Source organism: Lutjanus erythropterus, chromosome 18 (genome assembly GCF_056507025.1).
Source record: "Lutjanus erythropterus isolate fLutEry1 chromosome 18, fLutEry1.hap2, whole genome shotgun sequence".
NCBI lineage: Eukaryota > Metazoa > Chordata > Actinopteri > Lutjaniformes > Lutjanidae > Lutjanus > Lutjanus erythropterus.
This window is the reverse complement of record NC_139334.1, coordinates 18,860,598-18,888,382: the sequence shown is the minus strand read 5'-3', so window position 1 is coordinate 18,888,382 and position 27,785 is coordinate 18,860,598. Positions and strand designations below refer to the sequence as shown.

At 39.4% G+C, this 27,785-nt stretch overlaps 2 protein-coding genes and 1 long non-coding RNA gene across 7 annotated transcripts; 2 read left to right on the top strand and 1 right to left on the bottom strand.

Moving 5' to 3' along the window:
- Positions 1-2,547: 2,547 nt before the first annotated feature.
- Positions 2,548-11,877, top strand: LOC146310920 (thrombospondin-type laminin G domain and EAR repeat-containing protein-like). Of its 2 annotated transcripts, none has more exons than XM_084742630.1 (13): positions 2,548-2,929; positions 4,419-4,642; positions 4,972-5,282; positions 5,676-5,766; positions 5,878-6,034; positions 6,173-6,301; positions 6,387-6,457; positions 6,808-6,969; positions 7,086-7,293; positions 7,399-7,631; positions 10,785-10,963; positions 11,066-11,167; positions 11,435-11,877. In XM_084742630.1, exons 1-13 carry the CDS (start codon positions 2,833-2,835, stop codon positions 11,586-11,588), a joined length of 2,118 nt encoding a protein of 705 aa, XP_084598756.1. In that variant the 5' UTR covers positions 2,548-2,832; the 3' UTR covers positions 11,589-11,877. The 2 variants fall into 2 exon arrangements, with proteins under 2 accessions (XP_084598756.1, XP_084598755.1); XM_084742629.1 differs by having other exon boundaries at positions 6,170-6,301.
- LOC146310919 (uncharacterized) lies at positions 5,878-14,578 on the bottom strand. 3 transcript variants are annotated; one of them, XR_014772292.1, is made up of 3 exons: positions 14,454-14,578; positions 10,777-10,957; positions 5,878-5,998 (listed from the first exon to the last, which is right to left on the bottom strand). It is a non-coding gene; the product is annotated as an uncharacterized LOC146310919 (long non-coding RNA). The 3 variants fall into 3 exon arrangements; XR_014772290.1 differs by lacking the exon at positions 5,878-5,998 and adding an exon at positions 9,778-9,907; XR_014772291.1 differs by lacking the exons at positions 5,878-5,998; positions 14,454-14,578 and adding exons at positions 9,778-9,907; positions 11,049-11,176.
- usp40 (ubiquitin specific peptidase 40) lies at positions 13,916-27,629 on the top strand. Of its 2 annotated transcripts, none has more exons than XM_084742627.1 (30): positions 13,916-14,657; positions 14,790-14,857; positions 15,606-15,719; positions 16,330-16,494; positions 16,675-16,821; positions 17,046-17,189; positions 17,310-17,438; positions 18,174-18,293; positions 18,407-18,514; positions 18,663-18,845; positions 19,002-19,137; positions 19,392-19,473; positions 19,658-19,829; positions 19,924-20,008; positions 20,103-20,173; positions 21,158-21,567; positions 21,651-21,804; positions 21,938-21,998; positions 22,660-22,713; positions 22,943-23,031; positions 23,193-23,279; positions 23,384-23,420; positions 23,598-23,662; positions 23,938-24,240; positions 24,888-25,006; positions 25,125-25,190; positions 25,314-25,524; positions 25,825-25,920; positions 26,369-26,463; positions 26,960-27,629. In XM_084742627.1, the coding sequence occupies exons 1-30, from the start codon at positions 14,462-14,464 to the stop codon at positions 27,066-27,068; spliced, it is 3,876 nt and encodes a 1,291-aa protein (XP_084598753.1). In that variant the 5' UTR covers positions 13,916-14,461; the 3' UTR covers positions 27,069-27,629. The 2 variants fall into 2 exon arrangements, with proteins under 2 accessions (XP_084598753.1, XP_084598752.1); XM_084742626.1 differs by having other exon boundaries at positions 18,999-19,137.
- The last annotated feature ends 156 nt before the right edge of the window (positions 27,630-27,785 follow it).

Here is a 27,785-nt window from a genome sequence, read left to right as displayed (position 1 = left end):
CACTAGATGTCACTAAATCCTAAACACTGGTCCTTTAACTTTATTGCCATTGCACAGAGAGACAACAAAACACAGGTTAGCATCTAAGCAGAGAAAAAGTTGTGGAATGTACATATATAGCAGTAATATACAGGATAAACAGTAAGAGATTCATATGCAAACACTAACATGTACATGTGCAGCAGTTACAGCAGGCAGTGCAGGTAAACACACAAAGTGCATAGATAAGTACAAGTAATGCCAACAGTAGTCTAAGACATATGCAGAATAAACAGGTGGAGGTATGACATGGATACTATAGGTTGCATATGTAGCCACCAGCACAGACAGTAATATAAATGGATATACTGGTCAAACAGCCTGCAATATGGACAGTACTGGTATGTGAGAGCATTTGCTGTATGTATGCTTCCAATTATCCATATTATCGTTGAATTGTTCATCAAAAAAACAAACAGAAACACAGATTCAATCTGATATGAAACACGAATGGGCAGAAGCATAATAAAAAAACAACAAAGGAAACTATAAAAAGCAATACAAATGAGAGTTATGCAAATAATTTAAGCAGGAAACTGGATAAAAACACAAAAATGTTTTATTTCTACAGTGCACAAATGTACTTTAGCTCTCACTCAAACACTCAAAGGATCACTAAATTGAATGACACAAAAAGATATGTTGATATAAAGTAAACCAAGCCTGATAATTATTTCAGATAGTTTATTAACTTCCAGAGTGTCTTTTATCGCCTGGTGCCTGATTTAGAACCTTATAGATCTCATCTGATACACTGACTGAATGGCCACATTCAGCACAGCTGGATCAGTGATAAGACTAATAGCAGCAGGTGATGAGTCAAACCAGGAATAAGGAAAATCGTGCGCATGAGAGAACAATCTGCATTAACTTTTCTGCATCTAAACAGATCCCACTGAAACCACACAGGACGGTGCAACACCCACGCCCTGCCATGCCTGGAAGGAAGAGAGATTGATGAATGGATAGAGGAAAAGAAGAGACTTGATATCTTGCATCCTGATCTCTGCGCAGTCTATGATCTCAACTTGGACGAGAGGAGGAGAGACAAAGTGGATTTGCCTTGTAAATGTGACGGCCGCCGGTGGATGAGAGGATTCAGAGAGATCTGACATGAGCCGAGAGGCCGACATCTCTCCAAAGGAAGTCTGATTATTTGCCTGTAGTAACCAACAAACCGGGCTCAAATAGACTCTGGAAAATGATTTTATCAAGTTATTTGAAGTGGTATAAACCACTGGATATTAAAACCTCCATAGAGATTGCTAGGAAAGTAGTTGAAAGGCAAGTTGCTGTCAGTTACCCAATTTAAGCAGGTTCAAATAAATGCAACAAAAGTATTAAGTGACTCAGGCTCTGTTAGCAGTGGTGGTCTCAGGCTGTCTGAGGGTCAAGGGAAAAAAAAAAAAAAGTATGTGGTGGAGAATCAGAGTGCTGATAGTTGTGATTTGGTTCATTTTAAGTGAAACACTTCCAAACCCTGGTTTAGTAGAACAACTACTAGACTTCTGCAATAACAACACAGGGAACCACTAACTTTACCCATTCAGAGGTATGTAGAGGCCAACTAATTACTGGAGCTAGCATGCATCATGTTTTATCCATTGGTGTCCACTGTTGGACACCTTAGAGGGCACTGGATCATGTTTTCTCCATTTAAAGGGCAACCCATAGGCCACTTCATCTCATTTTCTGCATTGGAAAGGCACCTTAGAGGCCACTTCAACCCACTTTCTCTACCATATAGGCACCCTAGAGTGCACTTTACTATGTTTTGTCTATTTAAGACACTTTACTATGTTTTTTCTACCATAAGAGCATTCAAGAGCGCATCGATGCAGTGCTTTTTCAAACATGGGGCCACCAGCATCCACCAGTGTCTCTCAGTGCTTTACCAATGCAGTGTTTTCCTAATTTCACTGTCCTCAGACTTCATTACACTTTCAACAAGTAATAATCCCACTTTGAGACTTTAATATCGCAGTTGGGTTCATGGACGTGCCTCAGTTTCTCAGGTAATAAACTACAGGATAACAGCTAATATGATAATAGCTCAGCTCATATCCATCTATGCATTAGTGCACCAGAGGTCACGTATGTTCTGTTGTTGTTTTTAGGTTGACTTTTAATTAAAAAGAGGTATTTTGTCTGCCAGGCCCCTTTTCTAATAGTGAATGTCTGGATTTGTCTTTTGTGCAATAATATGAATATTCTAATACAAGTTGCATTGTGATGTGGTTGTTTCTGCTGTGTATTTTTGTATATACGTCTCTTTCATGCACTGATCAGGTGTATAGAAGAGTTTTCTATCATTACATTAAAATATTGTCTGTCTTCTTGTCTGTCAGTCAGTCTGTGTGTCAAAAGTGAGCATGAACACACACGGAGCGGATCAGCTCAGCCCTCTGGCAGCTCTGTGTCATCAGAGGCGGTTGTGGGAGGAAGAGTGACAGGCTGGTTAGTGATTTGCATGACTCTGCTGCTGTTTAAAAGGAGCTGCAGGTGCAGGAATCTCCACACAGATGAATGGATTCCTCTCCAAGCACAGATGCTCTGGGACTGTCTACTACTTAAATACAGTGATTCTTAAGTTGCCAGGACAGCTTGGATGACATTCGGCAGTTTGTTGAGAAGACATTTTTCTTTGAAGATCTGAAAATGTTCACTTGTATAAATATGAAGAACACACAGTCGTCTGGTGTGTCTTGTCACTTAACATAGAGACAAAAGGAGCAGGACATAGATAAATACCTTCAATATGGACATTTGTATCAGCTGGCAACTGAACCAAACATGCTTTTTATAATGTCATCGCTGATATTTGTGCAGCTTCTCCTGTTGGGGTTAAGGGTCACTGACACCACCACAGACACATGGAGACAGTGTACAGGTACTGTACCATTTTATTCTATACTATCCCTCTTAACTTCAGCTTTACTGTCTTATTACCTCAGCTCACTTCAACACATCAGATGTTTGAGTTAATGATTATCCAGTGAATGGTTTACAGTTTCATCTAAATACATGGGAAACCCCTCCAGCTAAAATTCTTTTGGATAATTCCAACTGTCTGCATCTGCTTATAGTACAGTGGGAGCGTTTGCAGTGTTGCGTGCAATATTAACTGCATTTAACATCCACAAACAAGTACAGACATTGGATGTGGTTGGGATTCCACAACATTTCTGTACACATCAGGGAATTGGGACAAACATGTGTCATCAATTTTGGAGTAGTTCTCTTCCATTATTCTGGCTTCTCAAAGAGTATTTCTTAATAACAACCCCTCCTAAAACCTCCTATAGCTCCACCACCACCCAGGGCTATTTCTCACACACTGGGGGAGTCATGGACTAAAGCGTGCAATGCCATTAATTGATTTATTAGTTTATAGCAGCTGTTCCCACCCTTTTTTAATGTGTGTCTCCTTAAAACAAACCCATGTCTACTTGTAACCCCATATGGTATTCATTAGCCTATGTTTAGATTCTTAAAAGTACCAGTACCGCACTGTAAAAATACTCAATTACAAGGAAAAGTCCTGCATTGAAAATGTTACTTGTATTTACAGTATTAAAAGTAAAAATGGGTATTTTTATTTTATATAAAGATCAAACTAGTGGTTATTTTTATTAAACATTAATCTACTGGCTATATTCTCAGTCAGTCAATTATTTTTTTGGTTTGTAAAGATTCAGAAAATTGTGAGAAATGGCATTGTAATTACCCAAAGTGGCATCCTCATGGTGCTTAATTTGTTCAATGAATAATACAGACTTCAAAATGATAAAAAGTGATTAGAAATAGTAAATGGTTATAATCAATAGCATCAAATTTTCACATTTGAAAAGCTAGGACCATGAAATGTTCAGCATTCGGCATGAAAAATGATCAAAATAATTGCAAATTAATCTTCTGTCACCTGCTTCAGCTGTACTTGTATACATGGTTTGGCAGTTAAATTATAACAAATCATCATAATTCATAATAAGTTAATATATTTTGTCTGCAGAAATATAAATTTGCAAAGTAAAAAGTAATTTAAGTTGCCAAATAAAAGTAGTGTAGTAAAAGTATAAAGAACTTGAAAAGTATGTCCATACTGCACTTAGGTACAGTAGTGGATTACTTCTGAGTGATTCTGATTTTTCTAGTTTTCAGTTTCAATAATCTTTATAACCTGGCAGAAAAGTCTGAAAAACAGACACTATTTGAGAACCAGAAAGTCTTTATGATTCTTTGCTATCTCATCTCAGGGCCCCTCAGATTTATTTTGTGACCTCTCCCGACCCCAAGATTAGGAACAACTGGTTGACAGTATAGCAGACTTAAGCAGTAAAACAATCTTTCTGACCTCTTGATTTGCTCATTGTCCTCAGATTTGGTCCCTCTGGATCTTCTGTCCTTTGTCCTCGAGAGGGACCCCTCCAAACTTGTGCCCGGGGTGAACATAAAAGAGGCTGGAGGGGTGAGGGGGCTATATTTCTCGAGCCCCCATAGCTCCATGAGCTTTCCCTCCTCCCAGCTGCTGGTGAACTGCGACCTCTTTCCTAAAGAATTCTCCATTGTCGTGACACTAAAAGTCACTCGCACTGCAGCCAAGGTGAGCATCCAGGAAAAGTTGGCTACTCAGATTCCTTACTGAAGTGAAAATACCAGCAGCGTCTTACTTGAAGTAAAGAAGTTATATCAGCTAAATGTACTTATCTAAATCAAAATGTAGTTGACAATAAGTACTGAATAACTTGAAGATGAAATATACAAGTAAAGTACATGCAAGGTTGCAGCTATTTTAAAAATTATCAAGTAATGAACAGAATTTTTTGTACAGGTGCCACAAACTTGTACCCAAGTATAGTACTTTTAAATCTACTTTGTTATCTTCCACTCCTGCCAAACAAAGTGTGAGCATTTTTTCTGTTTGCCTTTCAGAAAAATGAATACATCTTTTCCTTGATGGAGTCAAAAAAAGTGGAGCAAGCAGAGAAGGAGACTGAGAGTGACAAAGGGAAAAGGACTAAAGGGGGGGACGAACAAGGAGAGGATAAGGAGAGGCGACTCATCCTGGGACTCAGGCTTTCGAGAAAACGTCTGCACTTCCTTTTTAGAGGTCACAGAGGGGTCGTGGAGCACTGGGGGTTTCGAGGCACACGACTGGCCGATAACCAGTGGCACACTCTGGTTTTAACCATCGATAGCCATAATGTGAGGCTCACGATGGACTGTAGACCACCCCTGGAAATGTAAGTTAAGATATTTTTTTGGTTGCTCTTGGGTGCTTCTGTTTGCCGTCTGTCTCCTACCCCGCTCTCTTCCTGTTCCTTCTGTATTCCCTTGAGGGATAGTAGATCCGTCACCACAATACAGTGGCACTGCTCCAAATCTGCTTGCACCCTGAAGCCATATCATAGTAGCCTGACAGTATGTGATAGATGGTTTTTTAGTGGAAACTCCCTCTGGTGCACAGAAGCAAGGAATATCAGCACCCATACAGTGCTTATATAACTCCTGTCTCGGTCCCAAAATCAGAGGCAGAACGGAGACTACTTTAATTACACAGACTTTTAGTTAATTTATAGAACAAAAACAACTTACCTCAGTTATTAGAAATAATTATGTCTTTTTATTATGAACAGTGCTCCCTCCAGGCCTTTCCCCTCAGACCTCAACATTCAGGGATCGAGATTCCACATTGGCAGTCGGGGGAGATGGAAAGGCTTGTATTCAGTAAGAATTATATTTATTTATCAATAACTCGCATAAGGAATAAGCTGCTGAACCACTGTTTGCTTTAAGACAGTCACATCTTTTCCTTCTTATCTGCTGCCCCTTGTATAGGGTCTCTTGCGACAGCTGGTTTTGGTGCCAGGTTCGGATGCCACCCATCACATCTGCCCCTCTTCTGAACCGCAGCTGTCAGTTCTGTCAGTACCACCACTTCTCTCAGACCTGCCCATCACTGGGAAGAAGGGTGACAGCCATGTGACCTCCTATGGTACCTTCCAGATGCATTTTACAAGACATTTGATACAGTATAATTTAAGACATGACATTTATGCTTTCCTGTGTGGCTGCCATCCTGCCTCTTTGATTGCCTGCTTGTCTCTGTGTTTTGATCACAAACTGTCAGAAGCAAAGGAGCGAGTGTCTGTGGGCTTGGAGCAGTCGTGTTCAGAGCTTCTACAAGGCCAGCTGTGGTTCAATCCGCTTAAGAAAGGTCTCTACCTCTGTGATGGTACAATGTGGATCGCTGTGCTGGAGGGTGAGAATATGGCTATTCAAAGTTTACGTTTTTACTAAGCTTAGGTTGAAAATGTGACAGAATTCTGACGTCTCCATCTCCTCAGATCATAAACGACTGGACTACGTGTTGGAACATCAAGTCCTCATCACCAGCTCAGAGACACATGACGTAGAGGTATCCTTTCACTTTTTAACAACATGAATATTTGTGTTTAATTGAGGTGTCTGTTAGCCTGGGAACCAAATGAAATGATATGTCTAGATGTTACACCTTGCTCTGATTGGTTTTAGGTCAAGTTTCAGTGTTTTAACTGGTTGTCGGTCTATGCAGTGGCATCCAGAAGCATTTTGACCTGTGTGTTGATGACACCCCTTTGAAATCAAAAATGCACTGAAAGGTCCAGTCTAATTCACTATTGCAGGGATTCTCACTGTATTTAAAAACTCTGAAGGCACAAGACAAGAAAAATATATAGTCCTGCATTTTTCAAGACCAGAGTGTTTTTTTTTTAATCCAATCTTCAGGTGTTCCAGGTACCCGGTGTGGGTCTGATGGCTGCTATGGCTCATCGGTCAACAGCTTCTGGCTCTGCTGTGTATCTGTGGAGCCACACAGGTTTCCAGCTCTACCAGAACATCAGCACATATGAAGCTCTCGCTTGGAGACACTTCAGCATGGGCAAGAAGGTGTGACCAAAAGCAAGAGATGGTTTATGGGATATGAATCAAGCACACACACATATTCACCTGTTAAAAAAAAAGTTTGGAGAGCTGATCTTCCCTGTGTTTTTTTTTCAATCTAGATGTTTCTGGTGGTGTCTAACTCTGGTGAAGGGCCAGACAAGCATCTTAACAAACAATCAGAGACGGACTTCTCTGTGATTTACAAGTGGAGCAAAAAAAGGAAACGGTTTGTGCGGTTCCAGACTCTGCAGACCCACTGTGCACGAGACTGGGAGGCCTTTAACATCGATCAACAAACCTATCTTGCTGTGGCCAATCATAGACAAGGTAAAAACTTATATCCATTAATTGACTACCGGTATTCCTGAAATGACATCTGCAAAATATTAAACTACTTTGATGCATTCTCCGTCTTTCTGGTTTGTCCTGCAGGTAATGATAATCACACCATAGACAGTGTGATATACAAATGGAACAAGTTAACAAAGTCTTTTGAGGTTCACCAGAAGCTGCCGACCGCAGGGGCCTACGACTGGGAGTTCTTCACAGTCGGACCGTACCATTTCCTGGTGGTCGCAAATGCCTTTGATGGAGTGACCACTTCTGTGGACTCAGTCATCTACATCTGGGTCAATGGAAGCTTCCAGGTGTTCCAAACAATTAAGGTATGTGGTGAACATGAAACAGCAAAAATAATGTGTAATTGGTCCTGAAAAATTGCCCAAATCTCACTTTCTTAATTAAAAAAACCATTGGTTTGATGCCTCACCACAATACAGGGTAAATTTGGATGGAGTTTTGGGCATGGCTGGATATTAGACTTAATAGCACTTAAATATAGCATTTTTCGGCATGATTTCCATGCTTATCTTCTCACCAGCTGGGCTTTGATTTCCTCTGATGAGATCTGTATCAGTGTGAATGAAAAATCATCCCCTCTGTACACACAGTAGGAAGAGAATACAAATGGGGAGAGATAAAACAGTAATGAAAGAGAGGTGGGAAGCAAGGAACATTTAAGACAGGGCCAAAAATAGAGCGTGCGGTTTGCCATGATTTGCTTGAGCGATGGCAGCGCTTTGACATGTAACTGATAGTGAGTCATATATTTGAATCCAGCCACATTTGAGGCGAGCGTGTTGACATATTGATAGTCACATGAGAAACCTTTAGGAGATGATTTAGGGGAACTCCACAGCTGGATGTGAGGATTCTTAAGAACACCTTCAGGCAGCTGGAAGTTAATCATGTAAAATCATCCAAGTGTATGAAAATACATTTTTTTTAATGCATTGGTGTCTTAACTGTTTCTCTTTCAGGTTTTCCATCTATATGTTCAAGCAAGCAATAGTCAAGGAAGTACTCAAATCTGTTACTTGAGCAAAAGTAGCAATGCAACAGTGTAATTGAGTCCATTAAAATTAAGTTATCCAAAATGCCACAAAAGCATTATCTGCTAAATATACTTAAAGGGGAATTCTGGTATTTTTAAACCTGGGGCCAGTTAATGTATTCATTTATTTATTTTTCAATATATTTTGAAATCTGAATGACTAATAATTTAGCTCAGTTTTTGGTATTGTTCCAGCAGATTGCCTCAGCAGCAAAACAGGCTGCAATGACGTCAACATCTTTTGGGGCAAATGTGTACAGTGCTTGATTTTGCTACTGATAGGGTCAGATTGGTATTTTAAGTGTCTGACAACATTATGGAAAGGATTTCTACAGAGATGCATCTTTTCAGACGGCCTTTTCCAACTAGGAACTCTTGCTCTGTTCAAAGCTACCATGTCCAAAGACAAAAGAGTAATATTACTTCATAGAACATGGTTGTTGTTGGTCTACTGCTGTCTCGATTGGTTAGTTTGTTTGTGTTATCGTCTGACTTTGGTGTCTTAAAACTGACTCACCCATTTATTACAATACCAGACCTACCCTTTAAAAAAATGGAGAAATACTCATCCCATGGAAAACTTGGTCCTTTGAGTGATATATTATAATATATGATATTATCAGATTGTAAATAGTGATGCAACAATGTGATGTAAATGGTATTTCTTCCAATGTCGCACTAGTATTAACTAGATGGGTAATTTGGCCAGTGGTTCCCAAGCTAGGGGTCAAGCCCCCTCCAAAGGGTCACTAGATTAATCTAAGGGGCCATAACATGATAAATGAGTCCTGCTGCTCAAATATGTGTTCATTTTTTTGGGCTTTTCTCTAATCTTTGGATGTGAACCAGAGACATTAAGGTTTATGGTCACCACCTTGACCTTGGCCAAGGGTTAATCTTTGCTTTTTTGTGTGATATTGGATGTGCCTCAAGCAGTTATTTAAATGAAACCAAGTTTGAACCAAAAAGTTGAAGTTGTTTTGAATTTAAAGGGGACAAGTATTTGATATAACTTGTGGTAATTGTTGAGATACAGACATTTATGCATCATACTATATTTAGTTGTTAATCACATAGGGGGACTCATTTTATAATTTTTCCAAAAAACACAAAACGGAAATACAAAAACACTTGTGGAAATACAGTAAATGTGACTAATGACCCAGAAAGGATAATCAGAAAAACTTTCTCTATAGCCCAAATTCCAAAAAGTCACCATGATGCCGTGTAAAGTGGAAATATAAAACAGATCGAAATGATTTTCAAAAACCTTTTGACTTGTATTTAATTGAATACAGTACAAAGACAAGATATTTAATGTTCAAACTGATAAACTTTATTGTTTTTTGTAAATATACACTTATTCTGAATTTGATGCCTGCAAACGTTCCAAAAAAGTTGGGACAGGGGCAACAAAGGACTGGGAAAGTTGCAAAATGTTTAAAAAAAAAACACCTGTTTGGAACATTTCACAGGTAAACAGATTAACTGGAAAGGCTCAGTCGCTCACAAGCATGGATGGAGTGAGGTTCACCAAACTGTGGAAAACTGAATGGGCAAATAGTCAAACAGTATTAGAACAACATTTCTAAACACAAACATTTAGGGTTTTAACCATCTACACTCCATAATATCATTAAGAGACTCAAAAAGTGAGGAGTCTGCATGCATTGAAACGCTGTGACCTTTGACCCCTCAGGTTGCACTGCATTAAGAGTCCACATAATTATATAAAGGACACTGCATGGGCTCTGGAAAACTTTGGAAAAACCTTTGTCACCAAGTGCAGTTTGTTGTTGCATCTGCAAATGCAAGTTAAGACGCCGCCATGCAAGATGAAAGCCAAACATCAACAACATCCAGAAACCCTGCAGAGTCCGAGCTCATCTGAGGTGGACTGACAAATAACGTGCTGTGGTCTGACGAATCCACATTTCAGATCGTTTTTTGAAAATCATGAACGTCATGTCCTCCAGACTAAAGAGGAAAAAGACCATCCAGACTGTCACCAGTGCTAACTTCAAAAGCCAGTATCTGTGATGATATGGAGGTGTGTTAGTGCCCATGGCATTACTGGTAACTGTCACATCTGTGACGGCCCCATTAATGCTCAAAGGTACATACTGTACAGATTTTGGAGTAACATATGCTGCTATCCAGACGATGTCCTTTTCAGGGACACCCCTACTTATTTCAGCAAGACAATGACACACATTCTGCATGTGTTAAAACATGTTAAGTGTTATATTTACAAAAAACAATTACATTAATCAGTTTGAACTTTAAATATCTTGTCTTTATACTGTATTCAAATAACTATAGGTCGATAGTACTTAAAGTGCTTTAAAGAAAATGATGAAACTCCACTGTGAACATGAAGAAGTTACACTACCACTCATGGTTTCTCTCTCACTTACAATTTTAGACGTTCTGTGCCACAGACTGGGAAATGTTTCAGATTGGCAGCAGAGTCTTCTTAGTCGTTGCCAATGGACACAGACTCCATGGTAATGGACCAAGTCGATATGCCATCAACTCCACCATCTACGAACTGGACATGAATGGACAGCTGTTTGTCCGCTTCCAGGATATTGTCACCTATAGGTACAGATGTGCAAACATTTATTAGAACAATTCCTGTGTAATAACCTGTTTGCTGCCATTTCAGCCTCTCGTCATCACCACATACCTTTTCTGTCTCTCCAGTGCAGTGGACTGGGAGTTCTTCAGCCTCGGGGAGGAATATTTTCTGGTTGTCGCTAATTCCTTTAACGGAGAATCCTACTCTCTCAACAGCATTCTCTACAGGTACTCAACTTGTCAACAGCACGCCTCACAGTGAGAAATAATTCATCCATTCTGATGGCCGTCTCGCAGACATACACCTACCCTGTTGTAATGTAGATTTATTTTATTCCTGTGAGCCAGACTAGTGAAAGCATACACACTTTTGACATGTGAGAACTCACTAGGAACCAGGAAGTGTCTGACAGCTAATTTTAGGTCTGGAGCCTTTTGTTAAGCAGATGCAAATGCAGATTTGATTTGATTCCTCTTCTTTGTTTGTTTTTTTAGGTGGCAGGGATATGAAGGCTTTGTTCCCGTTCATTGGCTCCCGACGATCGGGTGCAGTGACTGGGAGTTTTTCAGCTCTAAAGGAGAATCATATCTGATCTACTCCAGTGCCAAAGCACCTCTCTCCAAAGTGTTCAAACTGAAAACATACTAGGCAACAAAGAGAGTGTGGTTTTGTGCACTGTATTTATTTGTGTGTACGTGCTGTTCTTCTTTGTTACTGTCTGTGTGTTCCAGTGTGAGAAAATGTTTGAAAAAATGTTTGAAATGTGTGAATGTGTTTAAGTAAATGTGCCTTCATGATTCTGTGCCTGTAATTTACATAGAGTCAGCAGCTAGTAGCAACTATTAAGGTCATGACCTTACTATTGTTCTTGGAAATGTGGGGGTTTTAACAACCTGAGGAGGTTTTTACAGTTAACCACTGTCCCATCCTAAGTCCCGTCCCTCGGTCAGCTTTCTCCTTTCCTGTTTCCTGTACTTAGTTATGCTATGTGCTAAGCTAATTTATGTCGCTAGGGGACCTATTACATCTTAAGTTAGCTAATGTTAGTGAAACGTTAGCTAACCTGCTAGCTAATCTAACACTGGCAAACTTAAGATATATATCACTTTTAAGAAAAAGGAGAAAACTGATTGAGGTATCAAGCTTGCTCAACTGTTATGGGAGCGCAGAGCAAAAAGGGGCGGGGAAATTATTCACAGTGGGTTTTAAAGAATGATTTTGATATTTCTTTCAATAAATGTCTTTAAAATTGACAGTTTTAGGAAAAAATATTAAATGAAATTGAAATATGATAAAATGATTTAGTATTCTGCCACAAGAATTTTATCCAAGTTTCAAACCTGTTTTTGAAAACCATCATGTGAGGAGATAAAATGTAGTCAAATATATAATTAAACAGTTCAATGAATTAATGTTATGAGAAAAAGAATAATTAAAATTTAACTTCTTGTGGCTACTACTCAGAAATTTCCAAGAGGCTGAGGGAATGTAGTATAATTACCATCCCTGCATACAGTTACCTCACAACATCAGTGGTGCTAGGTTAACAACCGATGTACCTCATTATCAGGTGCACAACATTTTCCGAGAATATGTTTATCTGTTCGTGTGAATTGTCTGACAGAAATTAAACATGTCTCTGTAAGTTTTCTATCTTTCTGTAAAAACATTGAATAATGATATTTAACATTCTGTTTATTGTCTGGAATGTGTGTTGACTGATTATTACTTGTTTGCCTCTGATTGCATGAATTACATATAAAAAGTGACAGTAAATTATTGAAATTACAATAAACCAGATTTAATATGTTTATATGCAAAACAATAGCAGTTTGTGTATGACTAACCTTCAGCTATGTTCATTTGGAGCTTGTGGGACGGTAACAGTAAACATACCCTGCAGGCTGAAAAGAATGTACATAACTTCTGTTTTTTTTTTATACAAGCCATTTCATGGCTAATGAAATACCTGGTGAAGATTGGTATGCATGGCCCACGGCACATAGTTGCCAGCCTCTATAAATACAAACAACTCTAAAAGCTGTTTGGAGTAGGGCTTCAATTACTTTAATTATTAAATGTCAAAAAATCATGAAAAATGCTCATCACATTTTCCCAAAGCCCAAAATGACATCTTCAAAATGCTTCTTTTGACCAACCAACAGTCCAAAACCAACCACAAAAGTAACAAATCTCCTTACATTTAAATGGCTGGAACCAGCAAATTACATTTTTGCTTGAAAATGACTGGATTGGTTTATCAATGATCAAAATAGTTGGCAACAAATTTTCTTTCAATCGACGTATCAATTAATGAACTAATCGGTATAGCTCTAGTTAGTTGGTTAGCCCTCTTGATTAGGTTTAGGGGCAAAAAAAATCATAGGTTGGGTTACAATAGCAAGATTTCTGCCAGAAAACCCCAAAAGCTAACTTGTTCCATGTGCATTGTAAAACATGTTGACTACAAGTCACATGACTTCAAGACTAGACTTGCCAGAAACTTGTTTTTTATTGTTAGTTATTGTTGCTGTAAAAAGAAATGTACCTATAAAACATGATTTTTTATGTTAATAAATAAAATTGACAGTTAATTGCTAAAATGACAATAAATCAGACTTAATATGTTCATCTACATCGGCTAAGTAATGAAAGTACCTTCAATTATATTGATTGTGTGTGTGTGCGTGTGTGTGCGCGCGTACGCTTGTGTTCGTCACCGTGTCAAGAAGGGAACCCTTGATTTGCAAAACTCTCGCGAGATCTGGCTGTGTCGTCTTTCCATTGCAGACCCTGTGCAAATTAATTTTGTTTTATAATGCAGCAACGCTTAAAATCTGTATTGGTTTAAGGACAACAGCCACTAGATAAGGGTACGGAAAAGAGCATAGTTTGGTTAAAATTATCGTTCTCGCGAGGTCTTTCGCGAGTCTCGGTTTCCCTTCTAAGACGCGACCGTTTGCTGGGTGGAAAACTACAAATACCACAATGCGCCATTACATTTTGTGCCAGGAAGAAACATGGCTGCCTACTGTTCTCCGATGGTATTTTTATTTACGTTTCGTTTGTTACCTGTTTTAAGACACACAGAGGAAGAAAGTGTGTGTCAGAGGTTATAATAATTAAATTAGCCGTTTGAGTTTAGATAAGAAGACGCCATTTTGTTAGTCGTAGTGACACTGACCGTTAACGTTAGAAACAGCCTGATTTTTTCGCCTCTATTTTCGCTGAGCTGTCAAGCTGCACATCAGTGTCGGACTGCGGCTAATTTGCCTTTGTTAGCGTGCTAAGCTAGCTAAACAACGTAACTGCGAGTCAAACGCATATAAATCCGGTAATAGTCGCTATGTTTAGCCCTGTGAAATCTTCTTATTTTAGAGTCAGTCCGGCCATTGTCAATAGAGAACTCGGCAAGACCAAGATGAGATAGCAAGAGGGCATAGCGGAGTGCTAACACACCATTTACTGCGAGTTCCAGCATATAACTGAGAGAAAACTGAGTAAATAACTCACACGGCAGCATGTTTGGGAATCTTTTCGAGGAAGAGGAGGAGGAAGGCTTCGCTTCGACTTCCTCCAGGGGGAGAATTGCAAAAGGGGGAGACGAGCCCCCTTCCCCTCGAGGAAGAAGCAATCTGTGCGGCATCAAGAACCAGGGGGGCACCTGCTACCTCAACTCCCTGCTTCAGACCCTGCTTTTCACCCCAGAGTTCAGAGGTAAGGACAGGTTACATTTACTTTAGGTGTGATGAGATTCAGGGCCATTACTGCAGTAAATAACCAGAAGGAAGTTATCTGTTTATTTTGTTTATTTGATTGTTTTGTGTGTGTGTGTGTGTGTGTTTGCAGAGGAGCTGTTCAGTTTGGGGCCAGAGGAATTAGGATGCCTGGAAGACAAAGACAAACCAGGAGCCAAAGTAAGTGCCTGAACAACACTTTCCAAAATTTGAGTGTCATAGACTTCTGTTCCTTGATACTGGTGACTTTTAAAGAATGAAAATAAGTAGATCTTTTTGCAAATAGGTGGCTGTGTGTGACCAACAACTTATTCGCTGACCACGGCAGCCTTACCAAGTCCAGTTTCAAATTTGAGCACAATAACACAGACAGTGAATATTATATTTTAAATACAATATCTTACAAATGTTTTTTAAGAGTTTACTAGTTAAGATGCTCTTAGAAAAATGTCCCCACTTTAATTTAAAATCTTCCATCTGAAATTTGCTTGTGTATTTCTTTCTCTTGGTACTATCCAGTTCTCTCTCTGTTTCTTACTTAATGTGGAGGACATGGCATGAGTATGAATGAGAACTGGGTGTGTGCTAGTCCCTTCCACATTATGTGCATGCCAGGAAGCAACATTTGGTGTAGCTGTTTTTGTTGTCTGTGTGGAGACAGTAGGCTTTTAGAGTCGTGTACAGTACCAGAAACAGGCTGTGAGAATGAAACAGAGCAAAAATGTGTGAAAAATCTTCTTAATTCATGAGAAATACAGGAGAATTGTGATCCAGAGAGGAAACCGGGTGAGGGCTATGAAAAATGGGAGTCTCCTGTATCAATTGTGAGGGTTGGCGAGTATGGCCTACACTGCAGGTGTAACTATAAATGTAATGTTATACGTGGTTTTTGTGATATGTAATACGTTTTTTTCCTTCTTCTCCACAGGTCAGAGTGATCCCTCTGGAGCTACAGAGATTGTTTGCCAGTCTGCTGCTGGTGGACCAGCAGAGCGCCTCCACCGCCAGCCTCACTGACAGCTTTGGTTGGAACAGCAGCGAGGTCTGTGTCCATTATCTTTGCCACTAAGAAGGAGAAAGAGAGGCTCATGTTACACTTCTCATTTCAGTGATTGATTTTACCTTCCAGGAAATGCATGCACGCAGTCACAAAACTGGATTTCAAACTACAACCTGATTGGAATTTCATTTTGTCTGGAGGCGTCCCAGCTGCAGTCATGCAAAATACATACATGAAGAGGGAGAGCAGACAGAAACATTCACAGAATTTGCCTTAGGATAATACATATCCATGTTTTCTAGGTCAAGAATGTACATACAGTGATGTGATTAAAATTGAACCAGACCTCTAAAATCATCCAAACGGAAAGTGTAACTTAATCTCTGGCTGGGGGAGGTGAGAGTGACTATGCAAAAGACAAACAAAAATTTAAAAGTTGCTGTATGTAAATGATGGGTTTAAAGTAAAAAGTGACATGATGTATCCCATGAGGTACAGTACATTGCTTTCTTCTATAGTGACTACAGAAACGATATACGATGAGTGGTTTAATATATTATGTTCTGTATACTATTAGGTCATTGTATGTAACTGGGACACACCATCTTTCTTTTCATTATTTGATCCTTTTTTTTCTGTAAATGTCTGTCAGGGAACCAATCAGCATGATGTTCAGGAGCTGAACAGGATTCTGTTCAGTGCATTGGAGCACTCTCTTGTGGACACCTCTGGTAGTACTTTTATCCACCGGCTGTACCATGGGACCATTGTCAACAGCATTGTCTGCAAAGAGTGTGGTAACGTCAGTCAGAGACAGGTGTGTCAGTGTTTGCAGGATTGGCTCTTTTTTATTGTGTCTATTATTTACAGTTAGGAAAACCTTTTGTCTTTGGCTCAGTAAGATTTAGTTAGACTGACACTAGAGGAGTTATCCTTGCGGCCCAAATTTGACTGCTAAATGTGAAGACAATGATTATTAATTAACTCACTTTTTTAGGAGGACTTCCTGGACCTGACTGTTTGTGTTTGTGGCCTGTCCAGTCTGGAGGAGGCTTTGTGGAGCATGTTTGTGGAGGAAGAGTTGTTTGAGGGCAATAACCTGTACCGCTGTGCACAGTGTAACAGGCTGGTCACTGCTGCCAAGGTTAGTGCCAGCTTTCAGACTGCGTCAACACAATAACAAAGGTTATAATACAGTGAGCCTCGAGAGATGTTTAAATTCTTCTTCTTCACTTAACTGAATAGAAAAGAGAATTTAAACTGGGGATGTGAACAATTATTGCTTTGTTAAAACATAAAAATACAAATACATCATTATTTTCTCTGTTTCTCACCTTCCTTTCTTCTATTTCCTTTGTTCTTGTTCAGTCTGCAAAGCTTAAGAAGCTCCCTCCATTCATGACAATGTCTTTGCTGAGATTCAGCTTTGACTTTGCCAAATGTGAGCGATACAAGGAGACGGGGCGCTACAGTTTCCCCTTCACCATCAATCTACAGCCATTTTGTGAACAGGTACCTGAACTTAGGTGCATTAAATTAGGCGCATTTAACACAACTTCTCTAGATTGTTGTGGGTTTTCACTTATATTAAGTTGATTTATAAGTTGACTATGATGTGTTCCTTCCTTACAGACTGATGGAGAGGACTCTGATTACTCCTATGAGCTGTTCTCTGTGATTATACATAAGGGTGGCTGCTATGGTGGCCATTACCATGCTTATATCAGGGACATTGACCAGCTGGGCCAATGGGAGCCACCGGTGAGAAAAATACAAGACCAAACACAAGGATACGAGCAAAAAAAAAAAAAAGACATATTTTATTAAGTGTCATTGGTGACTAAGGACTAATTGGTCATTCCCCATGAAATTAAGTTAAAAACCAAATCATTACAATATGAGGAAAACCTGCGGTGCGCAATGACATTGTTCATTGTTGAGATGATGATATGACTTAAGATAAATCAACAAATTTTTCCACTTTGGCATGATTTACACTGTCCATGTGTTTATAACATGTCATCTTTCCTTAATCTAAAATGATAAAATGTTATTCTTTTCCACCTCCAGTCTTTGTCAACTTAACTTTGCAGTGACTACCAAATTGTCATCAATTAATCTGAGTAGGATGAGTTGATAGGAAGCTAGGGCTTTATCTGACTGACCAAAGGGTGTGAATACATGGCTCATGTATCCAGGGCTCCATCTGATAGGTTAAAAATGTTTGCATGCTGAGTGTGAATGCATGATGCATGTAAATAAAATGTTATTTCTTATTCATTGCATTTTAGGCAGTCTTATGCGATGTGTTTATAGCATGTCCATATCACAGTGACAATGAAAGTATGATTGGTCAGCTTTATTAAAAACAGCTTATTACTAATTCAAAGTTTGGTAGATTTGTCTGATGTGCATTACTATCAGAAATGTAAAAATATAGTTCATTACAGCTTTTGAATGTGTTCATAAGGAAAAGCCTATTTATTTTGTTGTCAGGAGGAGGAATGCAAACCCAAGACCCAGAAGAACGCCAAGGAGGAGGTCAAAAAGGAAGTGTGTGAGCCAAAACTACAAGAAGATGACCCTTTGTCTGTCCTCACTGCTGTTATTGACCAGGTATAGTAGCAACAATCTAAAACCTTAATTTTGTCCAGTTCATACATGTTTTCTCCTTGTTGAGTTATTGAGACTATCATTTAATTATTTACTATTAATTTCCTCTCTACTAGGAGCCATCAAAGAGTGTCTTGATGGACCAGCTGGGACAGAAACTCATGGATAAGATTGGTTCATCCTGGAGCAAAAAGTTCAGAAAACACTACGGTCCCATTGGAAAGGTAATTTTGATTTCTTTGTTTTTTATAGTATTATATTTTCTTTGAATCTTTAATAATTTCTGGTGTTTTCTGAAGCCTATACCAGTTTATTTTTTTTTGTAGCAATACCAATAATTGTTGTGTCTTTACTTTATTTCCTTTGCTGTAGTTCCTGCAGTCCCACAATGACGTTTTCATGTTGGTGTCCAGTGGTACTCGAGTGGCACTGAAGGCAAACCCGCCAAGCCCTGTGACCGAGCCCCCTGCCCCACCTGAGCAGACCACTAACTCTGATCCTTCAACACCCTCTGACCCCGGAGCTCCTGAACAACAGCCAGAGACTGAACAAGAGGTACTGGAGCAGCAGTCACATTTTAGCAGGAATTCATGGTCTAAAATGAAATTGCGAAGACCTAGTTCGTTCTATTTTTCATCTGTATTCCTGCTAGCCATCTTGTGATTACTTTGGTGCCTGTTTCTCACGGTGTTTCTTCCTGTCTGTCAGCAGGGTAGCCACTGGTTTGACCTGAATGACTCCACGGTGACCTCCATCAGGGAGTCTGACATAGAGAAGCAGTTCCAGGGCAAAGAGAGCGCATACATGCTGTTCTACAGAAAAACACAGCTGCACAGGCCCAGTGAAGGTAATGGACACCATGTGTTGCATTTGTATTGGAAAAGATTTGTCAGATCAGAGAAAGAAATGGAGAAGAGGCAAATAACAGAAGAAAAAGTGGGTTAATTTGATACAGTGGGACAATTAGTTAGACAGTTAATCACTGGTTTCATTTTGATAATTTATTAATAGTTTTGTCATCAAGTGCACAGAAGGCAAAGTAACTGGATGACTGACTGACTGCTAGCTATTAATATGTTTTGTGTTCTTCTATATTTGCAGCTTTGAACAATCCCCAATATAAAGTTCCTCTTCACCTCATTCAGATGGCTCAGGAGGAGAACAACAAACTGCAGAAAATGCGGTATATAAAAAAACAGACACACTATTATCACATGACACTTTTAGCTGTCAGGTTCTGACGTAAAAGTCTGATATTTTGAGTGACATCTAAAATGTCTACCAGTAAGGATCAACACATAGAAAACAATAGAAAATAGGAAAATTGGTCTGTTACTTAAATTGTGTAAACATTGTTTCTGTCACAGTGAAGAGTTTGAAGCCACTAACAACACTGTGGAGTTGCGTCTCCATCTGGCGCCCAGTTACAGGCTAGAAAATGGAGCCCTGCAACCAATCAGCAAAGAGCAGAACGGGAGCACCACTCTGAGTTTTGACCGTAGAAAGACCGTTGGAGATCTTCGATTAGCTATTTATCAGGTGACGTCATTTCCAAAAACATTAGCTGTTGCGTTTTAAAATGTTGAAAAGAATGGTAGAATTCAGATTTTTTTTTTTGCATTTGTTTCTGTAGATGCAGGAACTGTGGGAGGGGGATATGGCTCTGACTGTTGCCAAGAGTCTTCCTGCAGGTCTCCATCTCTATAATACCTTTACAGGTGAGATGCTTGAATGCAAAATATTTTCAAGAGGATAGAATACATTTTTTAAAAAAATGTGTTAACTACATTCTGGTTCTGGTACTCTTTGCAGATGACAGTGTCTCCCTGTACAGCGCAGGCATTCATACAAACTCTGACCTGTTTGTGTGGAACGGCAGAGAGGTGAGGAAAGACACAGTCCAACATATGAGGCTTCATGCAAGAAAATTTTTTTAATCCTAAATCTGTTGTCCTTAAAATATTAAAAAATATTAAAAAAATATTAATACAGCTGCCAGTGACGTGTTATCAAAGCAGCACCGTACTGTGAAATAAGGAATGAAAGGTTTGATATTTTAATGCTGTTAACTAACTTTTTAGGCCATGCCCCCCTTTTTAAATCCCAACCAGACTGACAATCCCCCACACCTTAAAAAAATAGCCTATGTATAGTTGCCATGGTGAAAGCATCACATTCAGATGCTATCAAAGAGTCTACAGAGTCAAGCTCAGCTCATAATCCCAGCTATATCAGCTGATAGCACAGCTGATTCCCTTCTATGCATCCAGTTAGCAAATCTCGTACAGGGGGCCTTATTTAAGCTGTTTCCTGTGCAAGCTGCTCTCCAGCCCACCTCAGCCTCAGTTCCTCCTTTTTATTCTGTCTCTAACTTAATCAGTGTCATTTCTGTTGTCAATGATGCTTGTTCTGTTCTGTATCCTGTGGAGGGTCTTTGCTGCTGCCACTCTCCATGTCTGCACATGGAAGTGCAGGGACATCTCAGAGCATTTCTCCAAACTCTCTGTAGTTAGAACTGAATGGTACTAAGAATACTGGACTGAAGTGAACTAAACTGAACTGTAGTAAGAATACCAAAATTACACCATTACACCACCATTTTATTTTTACTGTCATGCACCCCACTTTTGGAAACCCTCCTATGAAATGTCCTGCTGAAAAGTGGTCAATGATGGGAAGAGGTCAAGGAGACATGATGGTTATTGAGAGGGACAAGAGACAGCATAAAGACCCAGACGGAGCAGTAGAAAATTGCAGAAAAGTTCAAGAAAAAAAGTGAATGCAAATTCCATTACATTTCGTTGTCATTAACCAAACATGACAAGACCCCAAATGTCCAACTTGTGTACTGGTTTTTCTCTTTTCAGGTGTGTGGTGCGACTGTCCTAACTGGAGCTGAGTGGGAACCAGTGCTGCTGACCGTAGTCCGTCCCTTTTTGGGGGAAGATGGGGAACAGGAGGTGGAGGATGGGACGGAGAGTGAAGAGGCTAGAGTAGGCTTTGAAAATGGGGGCCCGGGGCTTAAAAAGGAGGCGAGAGGTTTTGCTGGTGCTGTGACTCTTGGGGAGGTGAAGGAGGCACTGGGGGAGCCAAAGGAAAGTCTGCTGTGTCAGGAGCATAAAGGAGCAAAGAGAGGAGACCAAGGGGCAGGAGAAGGAGGAGGGGCCAGCGGATGGAGGTTGTTCCCCCCTGCTGACATGCAGCGGACGCTAAAAGAGCTGTCGCTGAAAGATGGAGACGCACTGTTGGTGCTGGAGCCACAGTCGTTCGACAGCAGGTAAAATCCTCCGCAATGTGTGTAAATACGGTTTCCCTCCGGTGTGTGTTTTACTACTTTACTGTCTTCTTAACTTTGTTTAGCATGTTCACTCTAAACGGAGACGTTGTCACTGTGACTACACCGTCTGACTGCCGGTGGCTCCAGGTGGAGTTTCAACCACCTGGAGGAGGAGGAGGAGAAGGGGAGAAAGAAGAGGAGAGGAGGAGGATCAAGGTTCCAGCTACAGGAAATATGGTCAGTAATTTTGATGCTGCTGTGTTTGCTTTTGTCTGGTTTGTCTCTTCTTCCACTTTACTTCTCCATTCAAGGATCACACTGTTGTTCCTGAAAAAATAATTTAGTCGTGCTTAACGTGTCTCTCTCACAGCTGCTGTGTGAGGTGAAGCAGAGGGCTATAGAGGAACTGCAGCTACAGGAGCAACCCCCAGGCAAGATGCTTCATGTTAAACATAAGAACCACCCTTTCCCATTATTAGTCAGTGTCACTATATGTACAGAGTCTGAGTCGATATTTGTTTTAATAATGCAATGCAAAGCTCAAGTACAGTAAGTTAACATTTATTTGAAAGTAATAACTTACTTTGCAGTATTAGTCTGTAATGCATTATGCTATTTTTGCGTTATTTTCAGTAAAATAACTGCTGAATTAGAACTAGGCATAAGAGGTTAATGTTGATTCACAGTGGTATCCATGTGAATGCCCTTCTATTGCAACACTTACAGTAAAAAGTTTCTGTCAGCCCGTGTCTGCAGCTCTGTACTTGGTTGTGTCTCTGTAACTGCAACCTGAAGCTTTTATATATGCTTCAAGTCAGTTTTTTTTTGCACAATATGTCTTTGAACATGAAGTTGATGCCCAAGCAATGAAAAACTGGAGTCAGATTCCTTGTGTCTGTATACATGTTTGGTGAATAAAGGCCATTCTGATTTTGCCAGGGTTAACATAGAAGATATTGATAAATTATTATCTGCCTATAATGACTGACCATGGCAGTTTTCTCAGGAACTCCCATATTTTTTTTCATGTAATATTTTTTTTGTGTGTTTAAATACATTCTTAAATCAGCTGTTTTTATTCTCACTGACCAGGTGCACAGTTCTGTCTGAGGCAGGTGGACTGCACAGGGAAACTCCTTCCTCCAGGTACTGTGTCATTTGTTACCTCGGGCTGATTTTAATGGTGCAGAAAACTTAAAGAGCTGGAAATCCCCCTCATTTTAACAAAATATTGAGGTTCCTTGACATTGCCCCCTCATAAAATGTTTAAAAGGTACTCCCCCTGCTTGTAATGTTTCTTCTCATCATGTGTCTTTGATGTTTAATTATATTTACTAAGTGCACTTGTGTTGTCTTATGACGGTTTTCCTGACAGTGTGTGAGGAGCTGAGTGTTCGTGATGCAGGAGTGCGACTCATGACCACACTGACGCTCTGTCCGGGGAATGCCCCCAAGGCATCACAGGTGTGTCTTTTATTTGAAATCTTCAATAAATCCTTTGTACTTGCAGCTGCACAGGAGTACCAGTAAACCTTTCCTATCCCACATTTTTAAACAAATTAATCCGAGGAGCTATGAGCATTTATACTGCTTGATTGACGAGAGCTTTTCTCTATGCATTGCAGCTTTTCTTGCACTTCTCTGTGGGTACAGCGCCCTCTGTTGGCATGGAGATGGATATAATAGTGGAGAACACTTGTACTGTCAAAGAGGTGAAGAGAAAATGTTTATGTGCTTATTTTGTAAAACATTTATATGTGCTTTTGCTACGTGTGTGTACTTCTTAAAACTCTTGTTTTCTGATTGTTATTTGCAGTGTCTAAAGGCAATGCTGGATGCTGTTGGACTTGATGGTAAAATGTTTTTTCTTATCGTACTGTTTGTAACCTGTATTTCACTGTAAACTCAAAGTTTCAACATCGAATCACAAAGATTATATCTGCTTTTATATGAATGTAATCAGACAATTCTTACTTTAGTATTGTGGTGCAGTTTCTGGTTGTTAATGTCATTTAAATGTGTGTTTGCAGGCACCTGTTGGCACTTGAGGAGACTTGATTGGTGTGAGGAGGTTGGAGAGCCACTTATGGATGAGGTGAGCTGCTGGCTGTTGTGTGAACAATATATCAGACCAAAATCAAACTGTGCTCACAAATATATGTTGTTTTTGCTCCTGTTTAAAAGGTATACTTTTTCATGTATCTTTTGAAATTATACTTGGCATCAGGCAAAATTTGTGGAAAATATTATCTGAAAAGCTAACAAAATACGCAACAAAAAGTTTAAATGAAAACTTAACATAAGTAAGTAAAAACCCACACACGATGCCAAAATGTTGAGCAGTGTCTGAAATAATACTTTCATTCTCAGGATGCTTCTCTGTCAGAGCTGAAGATAAACAATGGAGAGACATTAATTGTCACAGAGGGGCAGCTTCCTCCGAAGGGTTTTCTCAAGCTGTCCGTGTGGCTGTATCTGGATCCCAGAAAAAGCTCAGTGGAAATGAATCACACTGACAACGGCCTCACAGAGGAGCAAATGCTGGAAATTATGAGTGCGGCTGAAACGCAAAGTAACTCGCCTCCTCTGTATGCCAACAACATGGCAGAGCTGAGAAGTGTAGGGCAGGTGGAGATATCGGACGAGGCCACCCTGGAGGATCTCAAGACTCAGGTATGAAGGTTTTGTGTATATGGAAAGCATGGGTTGATAGTCATTTATACTAGTTAGGTAATTCTCAAAGATCCCAAATGAATCCTTTTGGATTCTAGAGGTTTTCAGTCCTATTTACTGGGGACTCAGAACTGTGTTGTTGTTTGTTGTAAAAATGTTTAAGATTGAGAGACACAACTCCATTTACAGTAGCATTAAGAATACACAAAGATATTACAACTGTCTACAGTGAGTGTTTCCTTTATTTTATGAATTTATTTCTGATTTTTAATGCAATACGAGGAAGGCTTAAACCTGATTTTTGTGTACTTTACAATCCGAATGGCTTTTATACTCATTACTCATACTCAGTGTTTTTACATTTTGCTGGGCCTGGGGCAATTACAATGTGCAAAACAGTTTTTTTCTTAATTGCCAGTGCCGATATTTAGAGAACAGGGTGACCAGTGGCTTATATGAAATGCTGATATCAGAACAAGGAAAAGTCACGTGTAATTCTGTCATTTCATGCACATTACAATTTATTATACATGGTTATCTTAGCCAGCAAACTCTTATTTTAGATTACTGGGCGATACTGTGACTGGTATTTAAATAATAAACTTGCTTATTTTTCTCTGCTTCATTGTCTTCTATTTCTGTATCAGGTGTTAACGCTGCCTGCCCTTCAGGATGTGTGTTTGCCAACCACTGCATTCATGCGTGTTTGGCAGCTGGAGGGTCGGAGGCTGGCAAGAATCCTCAGAGGACAACAGCTCACACTCAGGTATGAACGCTTTCCTCTTTCACGGTTTATTCCATTACATGTGTAATTGACAGGTTATCTTTATTATTGATAAATGCATAACTTTTGAGTCATTGGTTACATGTTTCCACTTGATCAGGAAATTGAAGCTGACCAGTGGTACAGACGTGTGTGTGCAACAGCTACTAAAAGAGGAAGATCTTGGGTAAGGGTTGGGATGTTACCAGTTTTCTGATTTATGCATAACATTTTGTAGCATCCTTCCAAGGTGGGAGAAGGGCCCTTCTTTATTTCCCAGTTAAATTCTTTATGTCCTTCTGCCCCTAAGTCCTAAAGAAGTGTTGCTGAACATTAAAATGGGAATACCAGGGGAGAGGTGTTATTACCCTCCAGAGGAGCTGGTTTGGGATGCATCCCGTGATTCTTCTCCTCGCTCTCTCCGCACTTGTCTGGCTGCACACTATGGCCTCTCTCCCGACTCTCTGCTGCTGGCCAAACACCAGCCAGACAAACACACCTGGGAAGAAATCTCAAACTGGGTAAGATTAGAAGAGAGTCATTTCTTGGTTTTCCTGTTACGTATACTTGCACTCTGTTGTGCAATAGTAAAAATGGTAAAGGAAGTGGTAAAGCTTCTGAGAGTTTGGGCAGAATATGAGAAAGAAATGCTGACTGCATGAATCTTAGCAAACAGTGGCAAACAATAGTAGAGCCAGCCTTGATCACTGAGTTCACCAATTTATCAGGAACTTGTGAAATTTTTATTTCACAAGACATCAGCTGAAAATCTCAGAGTGTTGTATGTTATTATCAGTGAATAATGTGTCTTTTACTTTCAGAACCAGCAAGTTTCCAAAAAGAAAAAAAAGAAGAAGGCAGAATCACTACTGGGAGCACCATTTCATCTCAAAGATGGTGACACAATCGGCATCAAGGTATTGATAACATTTTTTGTTTCAAAATGAATCCGTTACGGCCTTGATTTGAAAAAAGAAAACAGGTCAGGGAATATTTGGAACAGACTGGAATAAAAACCACTTGTTAACAGTACAAAATACTTCACATTCATTGATTTACTTTAGATGAAAATTCAGTTCATTATTTACACCCCTAAAAATCACACAATAAATCACTGGGTTCAGTAGTATTAAAGTACTGTGTCCATTTGACCCAGTAAGCCTGGGATCTGCTTACTTGCAACTTTAAAGAAAAGGTCAGTTTCTACATCACATAAATATTCTTCTTAATTTCAGCTTGTGTCTTCAGTCTTGTGATATAGGCATTCAGGCTATAACCATTGTGATATAGTTTTCTTACTTGCAGCCAAAATTATTTATAATAAATGCTTAAATCTTTCTGTTATGTTCTTAATATTTTTTGCAGAATCTTTTGATTGACAACAACAGGGACTTTGTCACCGTGGAGGATGAGCAGGGCCAGCAGAGGCTCAAAGAGCAGGCAGAGCAACACAGGAAAGGGTGGGACTTCAAACCTTTAAATGCCATTTAATGTTTGGAAATCATCTTTGTGCCAACTGCATTTAAACTCCAGCTGTAACTAGGGCTGAAATGATTAATCTATTATTAAATTATTATAATTGATTAATCGGTTTGAGTAATTTTCTAAGAAAAAAAGCCAAAATTGTCTGATTTCAGCTTCTTAAATATGAATCTTTTTTGTTTCTTTGCTTCTCTATGACACTAAACTGAATGTCTTTGGGTTGTGAGGAAAACAAGACGTCGCCTTGGGCTTTGGGAAACACTGATCAACATTTTTCAACATTTTCTGACATTTTAAAGCAAGCAACTATTAATCAATTACCTGAGAAAATAATCAACTGTTAATCTACTATGAAAATAAATTTTAGCTGCAGCCCTAGCTGTAATACAACAACACTGTGTTAGTTCAGTCTAATTATGTGACTTTTTCCATCTAAAATCCTGTAGTAAAATCTTTTACCTTGTGTCTTCTCAGAGGACAGGCTGCAGGCTCCAATGGTGTTGGACCACAGAAGAAGACTGGACCAACAAAATCCAGGAAACCAGAGGTGGCGCTGTCAATCAACGTTGGGGTATTCAGATAGCACCCTGTACATGGACAAATCAGAACTGCCTATAAAACACATGCACACACACGCAACTGCCACATTGCAGGACAATCCGCTTGACATCAGTTTTGTGCCATTTTTTTTTTCCTTTTACTGTATTTCTCCACAAATCTTTCAAACCCAACTAAAGTCTATCTGTAAGTATATTCCTTATCTGTTTGATTTATTGACAGGAAGAGAAGGAATTTTACTTTTGGCCTTTTGATTCACTGTTAAGTAACAATTGCATTGTCTATGCAGTATTACTGGAGTTGTTATCTTGCTTTCTAAATTACAACCACCACACACAACCTTTATTTAATTAAATTGCTGTTTACCTTAATTTTATGAGGGATATTTAAAGACAGTGTGACATTCAGGAAAACAGATTGTTTTGCTGCATGGGTCAGTAGCTAATTTGTAATCTTATACTGAAAGTATCAGCCTTGAGAAGACAGTTTATACTTGTGAGTTTTTTGCTATTACGTACTGGAAGTTATATACTGACACTTGTGCTAACAGGCATTTCTATCTTATATACTATTTTGTATAAACTGTAGCAAAGAAGATTCCTGGTAGCCACCAGCCAGTGGCTTTTAACTGACATATTTAATAAATTGTCCAGTACAAAAAGCCACAGTCATAGGAAATCAAACATCATTAGGTCGCACTGTTGCTAATAACATACAATAAACCTGTCACTGTGCGCTGAGA

What these genes read in the sequence shown, in the direction of transcription:
- usp40 (XM_084742626.1), top strand. Translation starts at nt 14,462, where the DNA reads ATGTTTGGGAATCTTTTCGAGGAAGAGGAGGAGGAAGGCTTCGCTTCG. An exon ending in TTCGATTAGCTATTTATCAG is followed by an intron (nt 19,830 to 19,923) that starts GTGACGTCATTT and finishes TTGTTTCTGTAG; the next exon opens with ATGCAGGAACTGTGGGAGGG. An exon ending in AGGGAAACTCCTTCCTCCAG is followed by an intron (nt 22,714 to 22,942) that starts GTACTGTGTCAT and finishes TTTTCCTGACAG; the next exon opens with TGTGTGAGGAGCTGAGTGTT.
- LOC146310920 (XM_084742629.1), top strand. Translation starts at nt 2,833, where the DNA reads ATGCTTTTTATAATGTCATCGCTGATATTTGTGCAGCTTCTCCTGTTG. An exon ending in CACATGGAGACAGTGTACAG is followed by an intron (nt 2,930 to 4,418) that starts GTACTGTACCAT and finishes CATTGTCCTCAG; the next exon opens with ATTTGGTCCCTCTGGATCTT. An exon ending in CAGCCATGTGACCTCCTATG is followed by an intron (nt 6,035 to 6,169) that starts GTACCTTCCAGA and finishes ACAAACTGTCAG; the next exon opens with AAGCAAAGGAGCGAGTGTCT.